This window comes from Trichoplax adhaerens, genomic scaffold (genome assembly GCF_000150275.1).
Source record: "Trichoplax adhaerens TRIADscaffold_9 genomic scaffold, whole genome shotgun sequence".
Lineage (NCBI taxonomy): Eukaryota > Metazoa > Placozoa > Uniplacotomia > Trichoplacea > Trichoplacidae > Trichoplax > Trichoplax adhaerens.
The window spans coordinates 2,282,291-2,300,421 of NW_002060951.1; the positions used below are offsets into that span (position 1 = coordinate 2,282,291).

The window sequence follows — 18,131 nt, forward strand, 5'->3', positions numbered from 1 at the left end:
AGTAGTCGTAATCTTTCATTTCTGATTCCTCGTAATTACCATCCGGATTAGTTCTAGATCATGATTTTTTAAAATATAACTGATAGCCAGCCATCACGGAAATATGCTATTTAGCCAGTATAACGCAGACATCAGTGAAGCGATAATGTATTTGCAGATAATACACATGCACCAGCGACAGTAATACTGACTGAATTAAAGAATACGTTTACTATATTTTTATTGCTATGGTATAATAACGTTATGAGTACATTAGTTTGATATAAGTAGCGTTATGATCGTGTTCAATTGTAATTATTATTAGTTCATATAAAATAGACACTTGCATTAAAATGTAATGTAGGATATCAAAGTTATTATCCTAGATTTGTTTCATACTACAGAATATAGAGAGTAATATATAATTGGAATGAGAAGAGATAGATATTAGAATCTTATCATACCGTTAAAAAGAACCCTCAGTTAGATAATTAAATATTCAATATTATTTGTGAATCTTAATCTAAATAAGATCCTTTTAGCTTAACATGAATATCTTTCATTAATGCAATAACTTAGCAAGCACTTTGCAATTGAACAACGTAGTGATGAAAAATTATGATTTTTAAGAACATCAATAATTTAAAGCATTCCAAAATAATGTAAATTAAATTAATCTGCCTATCGCTGCAATATTTCATTTTCGAATTTCTGTTACATGATATTATAGAATTAGATAGACAAAAATATCACTAATGGCGCCTTTAATTAAACGTGTATGCCTTACAATACTTTATTTAGCACTGCAATGAAATCGAAATTTTAAGTATTAATCTAGAATAATAATTAACGCTATAGATCTCTTTTATTTTACTTGATGTAAAAATGTATATAATAATCCCAATCTTTTATTAAGGAGAGTGTACCGTAATTAGTAACATACGCTTCATTCTCAACAAAGCAAGCGGTATTGAATGATTATTCGAAATAAAAGATTTACCGGTACGGAAGTACCTAGTAAGTTCATATATTATATTTTATAACCAGTTTTAGCTTTGTAATTAATTTTATTTTGCACATCTATGAGATATTTCGGACTTCTGCATATAATTCAGGATGTGAAAGGACATTAAGATTTACAACCGCGTAAAATCACATGATAAAATGTTTTCTGTTCAAAAAAATTTATCGGAGACTTACTCTATGTTATTTAATGTAACACAAATAAAATTGTTGGTAATGAATGGCCATATTTTACAATACGACATAATGACCAAGTGTCATACATGAGTTACGTAACTACGCTATAATAATATTTTCAATGCCCTATTTCACCACCGTACGGTACTTGCACAAGCGGTAGTTCAATGGTTTCAAAATTGCTTACTAATTAATGTATAGTATTGGCATAAAAATGGCTCACTAGCTTCTATAAATTAATTAATCATTATTTACGAATAACTTCTTAAATGATAATTTACAATTAGTCAAGACTATTGCAGTAATGCATTTGTCTTTATCTTTAATATTTAAAACTTTATATTTTTCTTCCGAAATGAATTTATTTGGTACCTTAAAAGATTTTAAGATGAATTGATGCAGTAAATTTTATGAGAATTCATAGGGCGTCAGTAGTTTATCAATTTTCTTCAAATGTAGAATATTATCATCTACCGTATAACTCCAAAAGTATACACGTAGGTCTTATACCTTATTTAATGTCCGGTGTAGGTTAAAAACATATGTCGGCAATAGAGATTGGATACTGGCTTAGTCAAGATTCTATGAAGTCTATATTGTTGTCTGATAGTAATCATAACTTAGGTTTATACAGCAACAATTGAGATTTAATAAAATTCTAAATTAAGGGCAATCGTAAGAAATGACCAAATGACATCTTATGCAACTTATCCTCCCAGTTTTGTTATGGAATATCTACCATACAAAATTTATTTACTCTAATATCGTCGTGTATCCGTGTCATTTTCTAAAGGGCTTGCTTAAAATTTTTAAGAAATTGGATGACAGTTATATAAATCCTAAATCTTAAGATCGCATAAGGATTATGGAAACTAATGAATTCTACCACAATTCTCGCGGATTTCTAAGCAGATAATTAAACGAGCAAAGGATGTTTGGGTTTTAACATCTATTAGAAACTTTTGTTTTATTATAATTTCTCAATATAAATATTTTACTCTATGGTTCCAAGATAGTAACATATCGTTGCATTGTTTTATTATGAAAGAAATTTACCGATTGATTGCGTTGTGATTTGGAAATTGTGGTTATTTATGACTATCTTAAGAAGAAATAGAGTATAGCGATCACCGTAAATAACGAATTACCATATTGTTACACTTATTGAATATCATTAAGAGAAAAAATCGCTACTATGTGTACATAAGAGGGCTTTAAACTTATACTATTTCCAACGTTTATGATTCAGGAACTTCTCCAGCAACAGCAACTTAGGTTAAAAGACGCTGAGGTCTTACGTGATAAAATTGCAAGTCTGATTAGCGATAATAAGCGTCTTAATGAGAAACTTGTAGACATGAAGAAAGAAGGATACCAAGCTGAGGCTAGCAGAGGTAAATCTAGTCTAGTGACATTATCCCATGATATCTAGCCAACAGAATACGCAAACAAATACACCTGAATTCATCCACTTTATCTGTCATAGGCTAAATTTCGTAAGAATGACAACTCTTTAACATGTTACTATATGGAATAACAAACTAGACGACTGAAAAATGCAGACTAAATAATACATTATCATAGTCTAATTGATTATTGGATAAATTAAAGGGATATTACCTTATGTTTATTTCTCATTCTTTTATAATAGCTGCAGTGGATGAAGTTACTCTTCAGAGATTAAAAAGTGTCATTGAAAAACAAAAAGATATTATTAGAACAAAAGAGAAAGAACTGACTCGTTTAAAGGAGGAATTGGAAGTTGTGAGTTCTTCACTATTCGTATATCCAAATTATATTACGGTAGAGTATAAGTATTAGATGAAGACCCTAGTTTTTCGACAGCATCCTAAATCTACAAGGAATATTAAGTATGCAAATATCAATAAATTACTTTATCAAATCCATATTCATATTCTTTGCAGACTCAATCACAAGGAGACCAAGTATTGCAACTCAATCAAGAGCTTCGTAAACGGTGCGATGAGCTACAGGAGCGTGTGGAAACACTAAAAGTTAAAAAACATAGTATGAAAGAGCAAGTAGCTGAGATCACACAAAAAATGTCTGCTGCAATATTATCACACGAAAAATGGGAGAATGAACAAGAAAATGAAAAAATTATTAGCACAAGGAAAGAGAGTGAAGGTTCATCTCCTGAATGTGAAAAGGTAAAACACATTTCTATCGCTTGTTACTTAACTTTGATAAGCTGCGAACAGAAAGTTTAAAAAATATCTATCCCATGGTATGAATGACCAATTTTTTTACATAATCGTTAAGCTCTAGCAATATTTAGGTTACTTTAGCTTCAATTCCAGCTAAATACTTCTTGTTCATTACTCGTTATAGTATTCGTGGTCAGGGTCTGATATTGACACACCAAGCAACGATATTAACCACATTATCAAGCAACGTGATCACTATAAATCTATGGTCGCAGATATAAGCATTGAACTAGAAGATTTAAGGCAAAAATTAATTCGATCAGAATCAGAGTAAGCAATTATCTAATCATGGTCTTATTCATTAAATACAATAAATTATACTGAATATCAGCCTTGTATTCGTATACTAAAGGATGTATATTAATCTATAACATTTAGTTGAAGGCTGACATTTTATTGGATCTATCATAAATCAGTAGGCAAGATATCAACTATTTTTTACGTATAATTTAGGTTAAATTTACTGAAACTCCGATTTTCAACACCTTCCAATCGCAAATCTACTGAATATATCAAGGCTAATCAGAGCGGAGGAATTCGAGGATTGTACGTAGTAATAATTGCTGATTTTACTACTACTGATAATCGTGTACGTAGTTTATTTCTACTTCTGCAGCAGTGCTCAGACTAATCTTAAAAAGTCTTAGGCATACGAGTATATTGATAGATCTGTGAGGTGCTACAGTATATGAGCTACTATAGCAATAGTCTCGTGTGCTTGTTATGCTTTTAAATGTGTTAATATATATATACACTTACTGATCAGTGTTCTTTAGTAAATGCATCATAATAATCAAGTGATAAATATAAAGGTATAAATTAACATTTATGCTATAGCAAGATACGTTTAAATTATATATAGATAGTATGAATAGTTATAAAGCTATCTAGAATTAGTAAATGGAGCAAGATGCAGTATAATTGCAAAGTTAATGGGCATGGTTAATTATTATACCGTGAAGTTTTTGAGTTTAACTACACCTTTGGCTAAAAATTTGATATTTGAATATAATTATAACTATAGCTGTAAAGATACATGTTAAGCTAAGTTAATAATCTTAAATTGATAGCTATAACTAGCTTCTTGGTATCAAGTTTTTAGTACGCAAATTTAACTAATGATATCGCACTTTAGTTTTAAGATGTTTAATGCTAAACATCAAACGGAAATCTCAGAAGGCAACAAAAGCTCAGAAGTTATTAGCCACAGCAATCAAAACAGTCAAAAATCTTCTCCTATCATTATGAAACGTCACTTTGCCTCGCCAGCTACCAGACAATCTACACCGAACCTAGCGTCTGAGTCTAAACCTCGCCGATTTAGTTTTGACCGAAGTGTATTTTCATTACGTTCTTCTCCAAGAGCAACGAAAAAACAGTCTGACGAAGCAGTGATAATTGGTGATGGTAATCCTAATAGCAACAAAAACGGCAGTAAGCCATCAAGCAAAAAGTCTATAAAGAGCTTAAGTACAGTTAGTGTAAATCAACCTTCTACTAGTAAACCGAAGATGACAAGATCAACTTCAATAGAACATTATATGTCGAAATTTGGGCATCGAAAATTAACTCGTCAAGATGCGTCTGATTTAATGAACCCTAATGCAGATTTCGAAGATAATACCCAATCAAGTCGTCAGATGCGATACGAATCGATGCAACTTATTGCACAATCTTTTGATAACGATTCTATTGTTATATCGCACTTCGATAGTAATTCAAACAGCAGCAATGAAAATCAAGACATTCAAGATAAGAGCGGTTGCAGTCCATCAAGTCTGTGAATTATGGCTTTAGTGAGCGAAACTAAAATCAAATTAGGCCGCATGTTTTATATATCATTAATTTTGTATACGGTACTCAGTAAAAATGGCTACTGAATTTCTTCGGTGGTCTGTACTTGTAATCATATCAGCGAGGACACTTGCAATTCAAATTACCGTATTATAGTGTTTGCAGAGCGTTCATGTATTGTTTGTAATATGCACATAGCGAAAACGCTTTCGATGCCTTCAGTGCAATTCTATTATTACATTAGTAGATTAACATTGGCTATTATAACCAGAACGAATGATCACGTAATAGGTAATCATCGCCTAATCTGAAAAATCTTATGCTAAGACTAGCCAAGACTATGAAATTTGTCACATTAATTAATATGGCAAATTAGATTTGAACAGTAATTAAATATTCATGGATGAAATATCAAAAGCTGGAATAATACTTTTATAAAATGTAAAATCTATACGATTTTTAGTTCTAGAGTTTAAAATTTATGGCTGGCGTAACAATAATGCAGCTTATAGTTGAATGTATTTATCAATTCGTGTATCTCAGCTTTTATAAAAATAAGAATGCCGATACATCTTCATCTTTTCACGGCAGTCGTCCTGTTGATAAAACGAGATTTTGCGCATTCATATATGCCTGTTATTATAAAAGCACTTTTCTAAATGTTTATAAATTGGAAATATAATTTATGTATCGGCTAGAGTTTGCTGAGCAAACCTAGTGTAAAGTTATACTCTACGGAATTAGTGATATCTATTCTTTACTTTGGGTGTTTGTGTAACGAAGTCGATGTACCGTCTTTAAAATGTTACGAATGTCTAGTGCTATTTATTTAATATCGTTTTCTTAGGAAATGTTTGTTTATTATTTGTATAAAATAGCTATCACAGCTTAATAAATTATCACTTTAATAGCACTTTAGTTAGAAAAGATTTATAATAATTACGTATTTAGTAAAATGTAAACGTATACCACAATTTCACTATCTTGGAGAAGATTTGACAGTGCAATAGTTCAGTGAAATATTCACAATAACAACTGCAAATAGGCTTTCCTTTTTCAAATTGTTGCCAATATCAATTTGATAATTAGTGACGCTGTCGTTACAACGATTACAGCGCATGATTACACTGCTTTCGGTAAGATGATTATTTGGAAAGTTGGGATTGTATTGATATTTTATCTGCTCTCAGCACATATTTGTATTATATTCGAAAGTTTCTTTTGTAGATTAGGCCAGAGACAGTTTTAGAATGCAATTTTGATATGTTCTCCATATGACTTACGGCAGCTTTAGCTTTGTAGTCCATCTGTGAGACCTACCGCTAAATCATTTGTAATAGTTAACTTGGGTCAATCAAATTTTTGTACTATGTAGCAATATTTTCCACCTGATCGCCTAGTATTATTAATTTGAGTTCAAAAGGTATTAAAGCAGATATCCAATACTTTAAATAATCAATATAAGAAATATTTAAATGTGTCGAATAACCTATCTTTAGAATACCTTCATTGGTAAGGTATTAGTTCGACATACGATTTAGCAAGGCGATGATGATGGTCCTGGCACTATAGTCTGGCACAATAGTTAATTAATCAAAGAATAATCACTGGATTTCTTAAGATGAACTTCGCTCTAATTGGATTGCTATTTGGCTCATTTGTTTCGCTACATTATGTTATTGCTTAGTCAAGGATATTGCTACTTTAGCTCCTACAGCAACGAAGCAGTAGTTAGCAGTTAGTGAGGATCTCAGGATGAATTTCATTTACATGGGTATTCGATAAATCCTGTTTTGCTATAATGTAATACTATTTAGTACCCTAGCTACTTTAAGAATTTCAATTCTATATAAAGTGATGCAGAAGATGGAGTTAATCAATTAAATCATTAAAATATTTGATTTTTATCCATTCCAAATAAGATTTAATAGAACATTAAAAGATTTTCTGGTAATTTATGTAACCATTTCGCTAGACATGGATATAATGGATATACACTTTATGTTGTACAAAATAGTGTTATCACCATCTACACAGTAAATATAAAACGTGCTAATTAGAACAAAATTCAAATACTATTTATAAAATATATGGATACTTGTATAACCACATATACAGTCTGACTAGTCATGGTTCAATCTATACGCGTATTTCTGTCATGCTACTCTGGATCATTTTCTGCACACGAATGTTATAAGCGATGTTTTGTTGAAATTTTAACATATCTGTATAACTAAAGTGATATGTATATTGTACAGGATCAATTCTGATTCAATTTCGGCGTATGCTAGTCAGTATACTTGTCAAAATTTAGGGAAGAGATATATGACTCAAATTGTAAATGTCATATAAAAATTTTTTAATCGTTTTGTATCTAAGAAGCGGCAATACAACACAATTAGGTCAATTTCTAGTTGATCATCATTTAGCATTTATCTTTTTCCATTGCTCTTCAGTATAAGTCTTTTGCGAGAAGGCATGTATAGATTTTAATTCTTCTTCCAAGCAAGCATTAACCAATCTGTAAGAGTCAGAAAATATAGTCTTGGAGCTAGAAATCGATGCTATTTAAGAAATTAAGTTGTATTTTGCTAACAAAATTAGCATTCCGATCGATTAAGTTCATTAATAGTACATACTGAACTGTACACTGTACAGCATACGTATACAAAAAATGATAAATTAACCAACTACGATCTTTACTAGCAATTGCTTCCTCCTTAATTATCGTAAAATGCGAGGATTAAACTATAGTATAAGGTTGTGTTGATTTCTAGTTGAAAGGATTTTCAGCTAGACGGTGAATGTTACAATGTATCATTATGTGAATAACTTAATATGCTGAATTATCGTCAAAGTAGTTTCTACTATACTTATATTACTTAACATTTATAAGGTACTGTACCTATGTCGTTGCAATAGCGGTTTTCCTTCAAATTTTTCCGAAACAATAATCACAGAGTAACTCGATCCACAGCCTCCAGAAATATCTTCTACTTTCTAAACACATTTTTATAATCAATGCTTAGTCAGCGGTTACAAATTACTTCCAATACCACACAATTACTAGTAGCACAGGATACACGATGCACATGAACACTTTAACGTTTAAATATGTTCATGTGTAAATATTATAACAGATATAGTAAGTTATCTTACCACAAAAGAAGCATTTAATTCGTTTTTCAACTTATTTTCTATAGTATCTGCTGAAACTGACATAATTTCTTAAATAAGAATAATTTATCAATCTTCAAAAGTTATCTACTGTACCAGATGATGGACTACTAGATACTGTACAGTACATCTGAACTCTGTACCTGGCTGTACAGTATGTACAGTACACTGTACTGTACACCTGTCGATGGTTAGAGCTCTTTGCAGTACTGTACTGTACTGTAATACAGTACAGTATACTGGAGCAGACCAGACCATGAAGACCTCTAACAGTACAGTACAGTACAGTGTAGGGTTACAATACACTACTGTACAGTACAGTCAAGCGATCCCTTGTTAGTTTTGTACCGTGTACAGTGTACAGTGTACAGTACTGTACTGTGCTCCATCTAAAGTAATTTGCACCGTGAGTGGCATGGCATAGGCCTAAAGGAAAAAATCATTTGCTTTACCCCTGCTAAGTCTACAGATCCAACAGGAATAGATGAAATGATGGCTTTCTCTTATGGGTGCAAAGTAGCTGCAAGAAACTGGCCATCTTGCGTCTACTGTAGTTATCGAAGCCTGACTAATAGCAGCCCTATGCATAGAATTTTTGGTAGGAGTAAAGAAATTGCTACCGAAGAGAATACTGGCTCGCAAAGACATATTGGAGTCCCTATGCAAGACGCTGTAGACATCAATGATTTTAATAATTCATCATCTCGACAAGATCGTAAAATTAAACCTTTGTTAGTTTTTAATTATAATATATAACTAGTTAAAATAGCAATAATATAACTATCTAAAGGTTATGGCATACTTTATTGTGTATTCTTTCATGTCATTAAGCTATCTTATGGTAATAACGGATTATGGGAATACGGATGCTTTTTCATTAATAGAGTTCTAAAGGAAGGATATATACCCCCACCGGACGTTGTTGCGCGCTTGAGAAAAATTGTGGAGAATACGTGTACAGTAGAATCTAGCCAATCTGATAACTGGAAAGAAATTAACTTAGATGATTTAGACATTAAGTTTCAAGTTTGTACTATTTTAATTAATTAATTCATCCTAATCTTTCAGTATTATTTTCCACCTTATCGATATAACCTTTACTGCTACACTAACATTCTACTTCGCTCGACTTTTAACAGATTCTAACAAAATGCCAGGAAGAATTTCAGTTAATTGTACCCAATTTTAAGTTATCATCAATGAAAAGTGTTCGTGACGTATTAAAATTTTATAGAAAGCCTATCAAAGAAAGAAGAATATTTAACAACATCGACATGGATCGATTGCCTTCAAACTTAATTATTCAGGCTCGTTAAGAAATTGAACATCCGCTAGTGTATTGTGCTCATGGTAATATTGCAAGTAACTGAGCTATGGTGAATTTAAAGCATAGCTATCATGCATGGCATGTCTGTACAAAAAGAATGATTTACAATTTGCTGTAATACAAACCTGTGTAATCGATTAAACTTTCATTACCTTATGCATGGAGCTAGGTAAAATTGAAGGGAATATATAGTATGTAACGTTAGTTACTATATAAATTAAATTTTAAGTATTACGACACTGTATTATTTGTCTTTATATTCTTCATAATGATTTGCTAATAAATCAGCCTTTGCTATCTACTTTGAAATATCGATATGTTGGTGGTTGTTGTTAGTATTTGATCTCTTAGAGAGTGACATTATTTCTTTACTAATAAAGAAAGCAATAGTGATACTAGTGCTGACGTTTCTGAGGATTAATTACTTAGCTAAGATCCTTATGCAATCAATACCTGAACCTGAAATGTGACGTTATCGCTATACTCTTTTGGAATCTGACTGTGTATTATATCATTTCTAATTAATCTACATAACAAAATAATAACGTAATTGCTTTATCATTCCACGATAGTGATTATACCGTACTTGCAAAACTAACAATTATACATGTGTGAAACAAATCTTTACGAACGATAGCTTGAATACAAAATTGCTACCTTCAAAATTATAGTTGATATTTAACACCCAATTTGATATAAAAGTATTAGTAAGTTGCATATGTTAATAATTAGAAAATAAATATCACGAAAGTAAAGTTGACAATTTTCACTTATCTTCCGACTTTAATTTGCATTATACAGAGTATGATTGATATATGTCATCTTTCCTAATATATCTGTTAACATGAATTCCGTAATGGTTATGATATAATCACTTCAAGCGAAGACATCGCGTACAGTATTATTTACATGGTAATACGATTTAAAATTATTGTAAATGCGAAAGAAAACCTATCGTTTAAATTAAATTAATGAAGTTATCATTCCTGCCAACAAAAAAATTAATAACTTTTTTCAGTTATGGAAATCTATCAGTGGCCAAACCAGAGGAAAACACCGATCAGTGAATGACAACTTAAATACAGATTGCAAATCAGTAGTACAAGCTTAGAATGTTATTAATTTATAACCTGTATATAACGAGTTACCAATGAACGGAAGCGATATTAAATTTTGGTTAGTAAAATTAGTGATTTTACTGATTGTACCAATAACTACTGTATCATACACGTTCACAGTGATGTATCATCTTCAAGCAACGAATATCGAAATTTATTATTTCCTAATACTTTTCCTATTAAGAGATGAAGCATCACGTAATTGATCATTTTAATAAACACAAAAAATTTGTTCTTAAAAATACGTATCCGTATACAATTGCAAAATAATAGCTATAAAACGTAAATTTGCAATAACAAAACAGTATTATGAAAACAAAGTCATAACTCCGTCTCATTTTAACAAGCTATTTCATACATAATTCATGTATGATAACAGAATTCCGCAATTGTACAGTTTGAAAATTTGTTTTTGTCTTGTTTTCGGTATAGACGTATCTCACTGTCCGCTACTTGCAACTTTATTCGATCTATGACTATAAGTATTATCACCATGTCTTTTAGACAGTCCCCCTAAACAAGATAAAAGTAAAAACATTGTTGTGCAACTGGAGCTATCCAAGATCGACAATTCGCATCATGTTAGCTATGTAGCTGTTACTAGTTCTGACTTCAGAAATAACAATTAGTAAATATACTGAAAAGGTAAATAAAAATACCCGAAAATGATGATCCATATTTACCTCTATGATACTCCTTCCGCCCTTTACTTAATTTATTGTCAGCATCTGCAAAAGAAAATTATCATTACAAGAAGTTAAATGTGAGTTCATAACTGTGAGTATGTAACCGCAGTCTACCTCCATTTTCGGCATTATATTCATGATGATTTTCCTTCAAACTGTTTTTCCATCCTAAATTTAATATCAAATTATAGCAGGATTGTGAAAATACCATATTAATAAATAAAGGAACGACTAAATTGCTATCGTAAAACTCGTAGGAATATGCATAAATATTGAATATAAGTTAAAATGTCTTTGCTGTAGAAATAGCAAAGATGCACGGATGATAATTAAATAACACAACAGAAAGAACAGCTGAGGGAAGTAATATATGAATGTTGAAATTTTATACCTGCGAATAAGCTCTCACAGTACTTTTTATATCGAAAGAAATTAGATAATTCGTATTTTAATTTATCATGGATTAAGGTACTAAGGGTTATCAGAATAATGGTACTAATACTAAGTCTCTCTGTAATTATAGCAGTATCTATAATAGTAAATTATATAATCGTTACGATGTATCATAGCTAGATCTTTTTATTATTTGTTTACCTTGAAATAAATAATCGGCAGCTTCTTTATGCATAAATGAATTCGGTATAGATTTATTTTGATACGTTGTTTTTCCTTCACTGGAAAAATGGTTGTTGGAAAGTTGACTTGCTTTATTTTTGGCTAAAAAAATTTTATACAGCATGAGTTTAAACAAAATTCAAGTCTACGAATTATGCAAGCTTTTTAGGGACGACAAACCCATTCTGCTAGATAAGAAATTGTTAGCTGCAAGAAAGGTAGTAAAATTTATTTATTGAATTTCAAGACCATCAAAGCCTATGCTTCTACTACATATAAAAAAGCGGTAGCATTGATATACGTATAGCTGTTTGCGCTATGAGTATAATCTCGATTATAACTTTATTTACCGTGAATCATTGCGTTGTCTTTTGCTGTTGTTTTGAGCTGCTTAACAGAATCATGAGTAGCTTCAAGGTTGCGATCTTCGCCACGGTTTTCGGCGACTTCTACTGATACTTTCGATAGCAGATCGGTACTAGCCTGCAGTAACTGGGATTCTGACGGTGGAAAGCCAAAGGGCGGTTCGTTGGTAATAGTCTGATGCCCTTCATCAGAACCTCGCGAGGTATTATCATCTAAATTCTTCAATTCCTGATCTGTAATAATCTTAGGTGAAGAATCAACATTAGAAGATTTTCGTCCATCAATAATATTGCCTTCAAGGGTCATCTCTGAAGAATTACTAGGTTCGACTTTAGGTAATCGTGAAGGAGATGGTGATGATGTACGGTGACTACCGTCGATACTGTTTTCTCTATGACCTCGATTTCCTCTTCCACTCTTGCCACGTATCAAGTAATCATTCTTTCTTGTCTTATTTCTAGATTGTGAACGCTTATCAGGGGAGAATTTATGTTCATTACTCCCGCTACCATATGATCTTCGATGACCTCTTTCGTCACGCTGTCTATCGCTGCTCTTACCAAATGGCTGACCGCTACTCGTAGTATGTTCAGTTGATCTAAGCCTCCAGTTATTTGGATCGCGCCAATTCTCGTTATTGCTTCTACTATTTTTACTACCACTGCTATTGACATTACCACTGTTACTGCTACTATTTGGATTAATTCTACTCTTACTAGTAGAAAAACTGTTACCACTATCAGTACTATGATTATTTTTATTAGGATTACTATTAGAGTTACTACTACGTCGCTGGCTTTGATAGCTTTCTTCATCCATTTCTGACAATATGCGAGCTTGCTCTTTAATGCGCTCTATCTAGAAAATAACAACAATACGCCACTTTACAAGATTCTCTAGTAGCGTTAACAAGTCACAGGAACGTAAAGCATTCAATATAAATAAATGCAAATGCAAACTGCAATATGCACCTCGATTTTAGTGTTTCTACATATAAGGATAACTTCATTTAGCCGCACTAACACATATGCACATTGCTAACTACCGCAAAACTATCACCAAATCTAGAAAATCTTTTCTAATGAGAAATATGTTAAGATTGCTCCATGTCACTCCTGTACCACTGTTAGACAAAATGGATACTAACGCATATTTTTAAGTAAGGCCAAACACTCACTATTGTTGAAACCTCAAATGATTGATTGACTAAGTTCTAAATACTTTCGCAGTTCATAAGCCCAACATTTCATGAGATATTATTTTGTACCCGCGGATTAATTACAATGGGATATAAAAATTAACTTCTGAAATCTCTAACTTAATATTTATCATATCATTTTCAAATCGTTTTCATGCGTAGAAAGTGGACAAAATTTCGCTATTTTTACTATCAGCTGCTTTCAATAATTACTATTCTTATGATCCCTAAACGCCAGGCGCAATACACTTACTCTAACAGTTAGATAATTATAATAGCCGTTAAATTAACTATACAGTCTCGTTTCTTAAATTTCTGTACTAGTTTTCATGATAAGTAGTTGCTACCATAATAACCAGCTTACCGGTAGCACAGTACATTCATCATAATCTGGTCGTACTATAGTAATCCTGTAACTGTGAACGGTACCTTAGTAATTTTTAAGTTTAGCTAATCATATTAGCGAATCACTTAAATGTGACAATATCCATAAAATAATCAGATAAAATTAAAAATCGTATTTTCTTAAAAACGTTAATTTATACATCGTATAAACACTGGACTAATCTAATTTTAATGAAACTATACTTACATATACGCTGGTTAAGACTAATTATAATTATTAGTATCTTATTCTATTAGCAAGATAGAGCCCGTGAGATGTTGAAAGTATGAAAGCTGTACACTGTGAAAGTATTCTAAACAGACCTAATGTAGTAAGATTGTACAGAATTTGGAAGCAATTCAAATACATATACTGCAATAGGATATAGTTTCTACCAAACTGCAATACAAGTTGAAAAATAATAAATTACGTATATCCTTGAGTACTGTACTACTTAGTCAGTACTTACTTTCCTTAAGGTTCAGTATACGAATCCTACTATAAATTTTATTCTACGTTGACTGTATTTTATAGCATTTACGCTATATAACATACTTCAGCTCGTTAGTCTACTGTAAATTTATATAGTGCAGCACACACAAAAATCGAGTAAGTATTTACAGAAACGAAAACTGTATAGTATATATCTACATGACTTCCTAAATAGTTTGGTAGAAGTGTGACGAAAAAGATAGGCGTAGCTAAGACAATCCAACTTTAGTTAATTAGAATATACAGTAGGTGCTACTTGACGCTATTGCAATATAATTATGAAGATCAATCCCCCCAAATTTTCATCGTACCAGTTATCTAGATATTATATGTGCAATTTAAACACAAGGTGAAAGTAACTTAAGAACTATATTTGTTTCTTCTTTTAGTTTTTAACTCTTCATCATAACTTGCTTATCGGTGCAGCAAACTCTAATATAACAATAGCTAAAATCACATAAGCAGCGTGTTATGCAAGCTTTAGAGAGTCAAGTGTAAAATAATTATAGCTAAGATTTGCTCTAAAACTCTAAATATATTAAAGTCGAATCTCTGTTCTGTACAATATGGTGTTGATCAGAGACATTGAAGAAAATCTCTCACGCTAATTTCGTGCTTGCATACAGTACTGTACAATATCAGCGGTGCAAGTTACTGTGCGACAGGAAAGTTAGCAATATTTGGGTGCCGTACAGTATTATATGTTTCATAGAAAAAAATGACAAATTAGTCAGATATCAATTTATATTAACTCACCTGTTTAAAATCAGTTTCTTTTGGTAATAAATCGTCGTAAATTTTCAAGAATTGGTCCACGTTATCGCCTCTTAATGCGTCTGCTAATGAGAATGATATGCCAATCCAATTCTGATTTTTGCTATGGTAATCATCCGCCATTGACTAAATGACGAACTACGCAAGCGCAAAGGGTTGAAGCGGTAATGTATCAGGTCTGTTATGGCCTGTAATGACTCTACTGTACTGTACACTGTACACTGTACTGTAGTGTACTGTACAGTACAATCTGATTATTTTCGATGTTTCCCCTCCGTTAAAAAATCAAAGTTGTACAGTACTGTATTCCGTTGAAATTCCTGTATAGTATTTATATAGACCTGTAGAATATAGAACTTATCTAGTTTGGGCCTGATTTAGCTTATACAATTATGTGTTTTCAGGGTGCCATCGAAAATAATCACACTCAGTACTGTACTGTACGTTGGGAGAAGAAACCTCTCTTTCCATACTGTATTCCATACCCTACCACTGATAGTACTGTATTGTACTGTACTGGATGTTCTATACGGTACTGTATTATTCTCTTTTTCTTCATGTAAGGATCATAATGACTCTAAAAAAATTAGAATTACAGTACATTAGACTCTAATCGAAAACGACTGATACTGTACTGTACAGTACTGTACTGTACGGTACAAAACCGTACAGTATATTTGTACAGTACATCGTACTGTACAATATGACTGTACAGTATTGTCCAGTCAGTTGCACGTAAATTTGGTCAAACACAAGTCAAATCATGGTTCAAATACGGTTTTCGTAGATCAACTCCCAACCGTGTGGTATACTGAATAGATGGGGAACTGCGTAAAGTGGTTAATCAAACTATTAATTAATTAAATACTGTACTAATGATTGCCTGCTGTGTTAATAAATATGCGTATATAGTAGACGGAGATACTACCCCTTCGTTGGTTTTCTTATCCGTATTACGAAGCTGGTGCATTAAGTAAATTGATAAGTCCATCTAGGGAACACTAAAATATGACAAAAGCTGAGATACTTGCAGTATTACAGTGACGCAGGTCCATAAACTATAACCGATACTTATCTGGACATTGATAAAGTACCTTTCAAAATCCTAATTACTCTTTAACCGTACTATAAAAAATAAAATTAAATTAGGAATCAATATTTTTACGCATGAAATAGAGTGCTATAGTACCGGAAGTACGGTACGGAAGTACATGACGTAGTCAGTAAACAGTACTGTACCTGGTAAACCAAGATACAGTTTGGGTACCTGTCTCAGACACTGTAATCCATAATGCCAACTACAAATGACAAGTTCTCAGTATAGGGTAATAAGTTAACAAACAGGCTTGGCAAGTCAGCCTAGTCTAATCATGGACTAGCTCAGTACAGTACAGTACAGTACTGCGCCATGATCACATTTGCAGCATGTCAGTATGACTGACAAGAAATATTGTTCGAGCACAAAAATTTTTCGGCATGGCATGGGGCAATTCATGAATTTGATTCATTTTTTAATGACTAAAAATCGAAATTTTACAGTTAATAATCGTAATATTGATCTTGGAGATGAAAGTTACCTCATTCAATGCACTATTTTTCACTGCCTTATACACAACATGTACATTGTACAGTGTCTGCGCGAATAAGTAGAGAACTGTACATAAGAAATCTCGCTTTACAACCGCAAGTGCTCAATGATATTACAGTAATGAATCAATTAATAATGCAATTAATGAGAGTAATAGGAGTGGTATTCCGCAACTAAATTTTAATAAATTGGTTATTGGTATTTTTATTAATTTTTACCGCAGTATTGAGCTATTTTATTTCTTTCAAATTTCTAATACAAACCAACAGTCACTAGTGCATATACGGTCGGTTCAACCAGTATACATAGCTCACGCAGTAATCGTGGTCATAACTACAAAGTTACTATTTTTTTATTCTTGAGGCCTACAGTTGTTTAATTACTGTACCCCACCTCAATGTTAATTATACTGTATGTTATTTATTATCATGATAACTTTTGTCACATAAACTGTAAATTAAAAATGAATTTGCATAAGCATTTATGAACAGACGTTCATGGGAAATCACAGCGATTGTTTCTGTTAGCATTTTTTGGATGTAAGAATTTGTTGGTGTACTTCTACCAACGGCTATACGAAGTATAATATAGTGAATTGATTATTGCTGTCGAGCACTATTAAAAGCATTATTAAATGAAGGGTTAACGTTTACGTAAGGCAATAAGCACGCAGTTTAATGCAATGCTTAAGATCACGTACTGCAATAAAGGCGTTTTGCGATATTTTGCAACGCTGCTAGTTGATAGCAAGACATACAATACAGTGTTACGCGTAAACTTCCACTGAAGAGCTTTGCCTAGTTGTTCAAGCTATTGCTAAATTACGTATTTAATTTATTCTTGTATGTGGCAATCTTATCCGCCGTCTATGTTCGTCTTATCTAACTCAAGAAGGTACAGTAGACTCATTTAAACCTTGCTCTCTACTCAATAATTTTGGCAATAAATAGAATACATACGAGGCTGCAAAATTGAATAAAGGCACAATATTGCACTCAAAGAACAAACCCTCTTATACTGGTCCTGCATTACTGCCAAGATCAATAGATGATTATTCTACTTTTATTGTTTATTGTTCTTTCATTTACCAATAACGTCTACCCGCATTGACACCTTGCCTGTTATGTAATACACTATAAATAATGCATTAACTATACTACCCTTGGTGCTTATTTGTTATCTTTTCTTCCTAAATTATAATACA

At 32.1% G+C, this 18,131-nt stretch overlaps 2 protein-coding genes across 2 annotated transcripts; both read right to left on the bottom strand.

Annotated features, from left to right (window-relative positions):
* Window positions 1-7,622: 7,622 nt before the first annotated feature.
* On the bottom strand, window positions 7,623-8,423 carry TRIADDRAFT_28548 (uncharacterized protein; the record flags this gene model as incomplete). The annotated part of the gene is made up of 3 exons (XM_002115126.1): window positions 7,623-7,722; window positions 8,107-8,201; window positions 8,361-8,423. The coding sequence occupies 3 exons, from the start codon at window positions 8,421-8,423 to the stop codon at window positions 7,623-7,625; spliced, it is 258 nt and encodes an 85-aa protein (XP_002115162.1).
* Window positions 8,424-11,377: 2,954 nt separating this feature from the next.
* On the bottom strand, window positions 11,378-15,462 carry TRIADDRAFT_59043 (uncharacterized protein; the record flags this gene model as incomplete). The annotated part of the gene is made up of 7 exons (XM_002115127.1): window positions 11,378-11,460; window positions 11,507-11,551; window positions 11,624-11,677; window positions 11,901-12,038; window positions 12,104-12,226; window positions 12,475-13,348; window positions 15,322-15,462. 7 exons carry the CDS (start codon window positions 15,460-15,462, stop codon window positions 11,378-11,380), a joined length of 1,458 nt encoding a protein of 485 aa, XP_002115163.1.
* Window positions 15,463-18,131: the final 2,669 nt, after the last annotated feature.